At 65.4% G+C, this 1,043-nt stretch overlaps 1 protein-coding gene across 1 annotated transcript; it reads left to right on the top strand.

Moving 5' to 3' along the window:
- Position 1: 1 nt before the first annotated feature.
- Positions 2-556, top strand: NXPH3 (neurexophilin 3; the record flags this gene model as incomplete). The annotated part of the gene is made up of 1 exon (XM_008638514.2): positions 2-556. A coding segment is annotated over one exon (489 nt), but the record flags the coding sequence as incomplete, so codon positions are not given.
- Positions 557-1,043: the final 487 nt, after the last annotated feature.

Below are 1,043 nucleotides of genomic sequence, written 5' to 3'. Positions count from 1 at the left end.
CCCGGCCGCGGGCGCGCTGCAGAAGCTTTTCGGCTGGGGCGATTTTTACTCCAACATCAAGACGGTGAAGCTGAACCTGCTGATCACGGGCAAGGTCGTGGATCACGGCAACGGCACCGTCAACGTCTTCTTCCAGCACAACTCCACGGGCCACGGCAACATCTCCGTGAGCCTCGTGCCCCCCACCAAGGCCGTGGAGTTCGACCTGGAGCAGCAAATCTTCATCGAGGCCAAGGAATCCAAGGTGTTCAACTGCCGCGTGGAGTCGGAGCAGGTGGCCCGGGCCAGGAAAACCTCGCTGTGCACCTACGACCCTGCCAAGACCTGCTCGCAGGAGCACACGCGGAGCCGCGCGGCCTGGCTCTGCTCGCAGCCCTTCAAGGTCGTCTGCGTCTACATCACCTTCTACAGCCCCGACTACCGCCTGGTGCAGAAAGTGTGTCCCGACTACAACGCCCACAGCCGCCGCCCCTACTTCCCCTCGGGATGAGCCCCGCGCCGCGATTCCCGGGGCCCCGCGGGCGCCCGGGGCGGGGGGGAGGGATGGGGGTGGTTTGGGAGCGGGGGATGCTCCCTGGAAAGCGCGGGCGTGGAAGGAAGAGGAGATGTTCCCGTTTTCCCCCGTGGCAAGAGGGGCAGCGGCAGCGGCAGACCCGGCCCTGGGGTCTGGAGAGACTGGGATGTGGAGCGAGGGCTGGACTTGGGATGTGGGAATAGGACAGAAAGCCACGGTCGGGACCCGAGTTCCTCAGCGCAATAATGGATTTGCCTGGATTTGGGTTGGTGATTCCAGGTAAAGAGGGCTCCGGAGGACGGGTCACAACACCTGGAGACCGGGAAGAGCTCGGGAAAGGGGGGGGGAAGTCACCTGATGGTGCCACCGGCCCCTGGGTACCCCTCGCCTCCCCCAGATCCCGGTTCTGCAGGAGCTGGGAGGAGTTCTCCCACGTGGGGATGAGTTTTCCCATCCCAAAGGCTCCTGGGATGGAAACGGAGCCGGGATGGGCAGGGCCGGGCCGGTGGCAGGGGGGGTTCGGGGCCTC

Source organism: Corvus brachyrhynchos, unplaced genomic scaffold, assembly GCF_000691975.1.
Source record: "Corvus brachyrhynchos isolate BGI_N302 unplaced genomic scaffold, ASM69197v1 scaffold47, whole genome shotgun sequence".
Lineage (NCBI taxonomy): Eukaryota > Metazoa > Chordata > Aves > Passeriformes > Corvidae > Corvus > Corvus brachyrhynchos.
The sequence above is the reverse complement of the archived record's forward strand: the minus strand, read 5'-3'. Positions and strand labels throughout refer to the sequence as shown.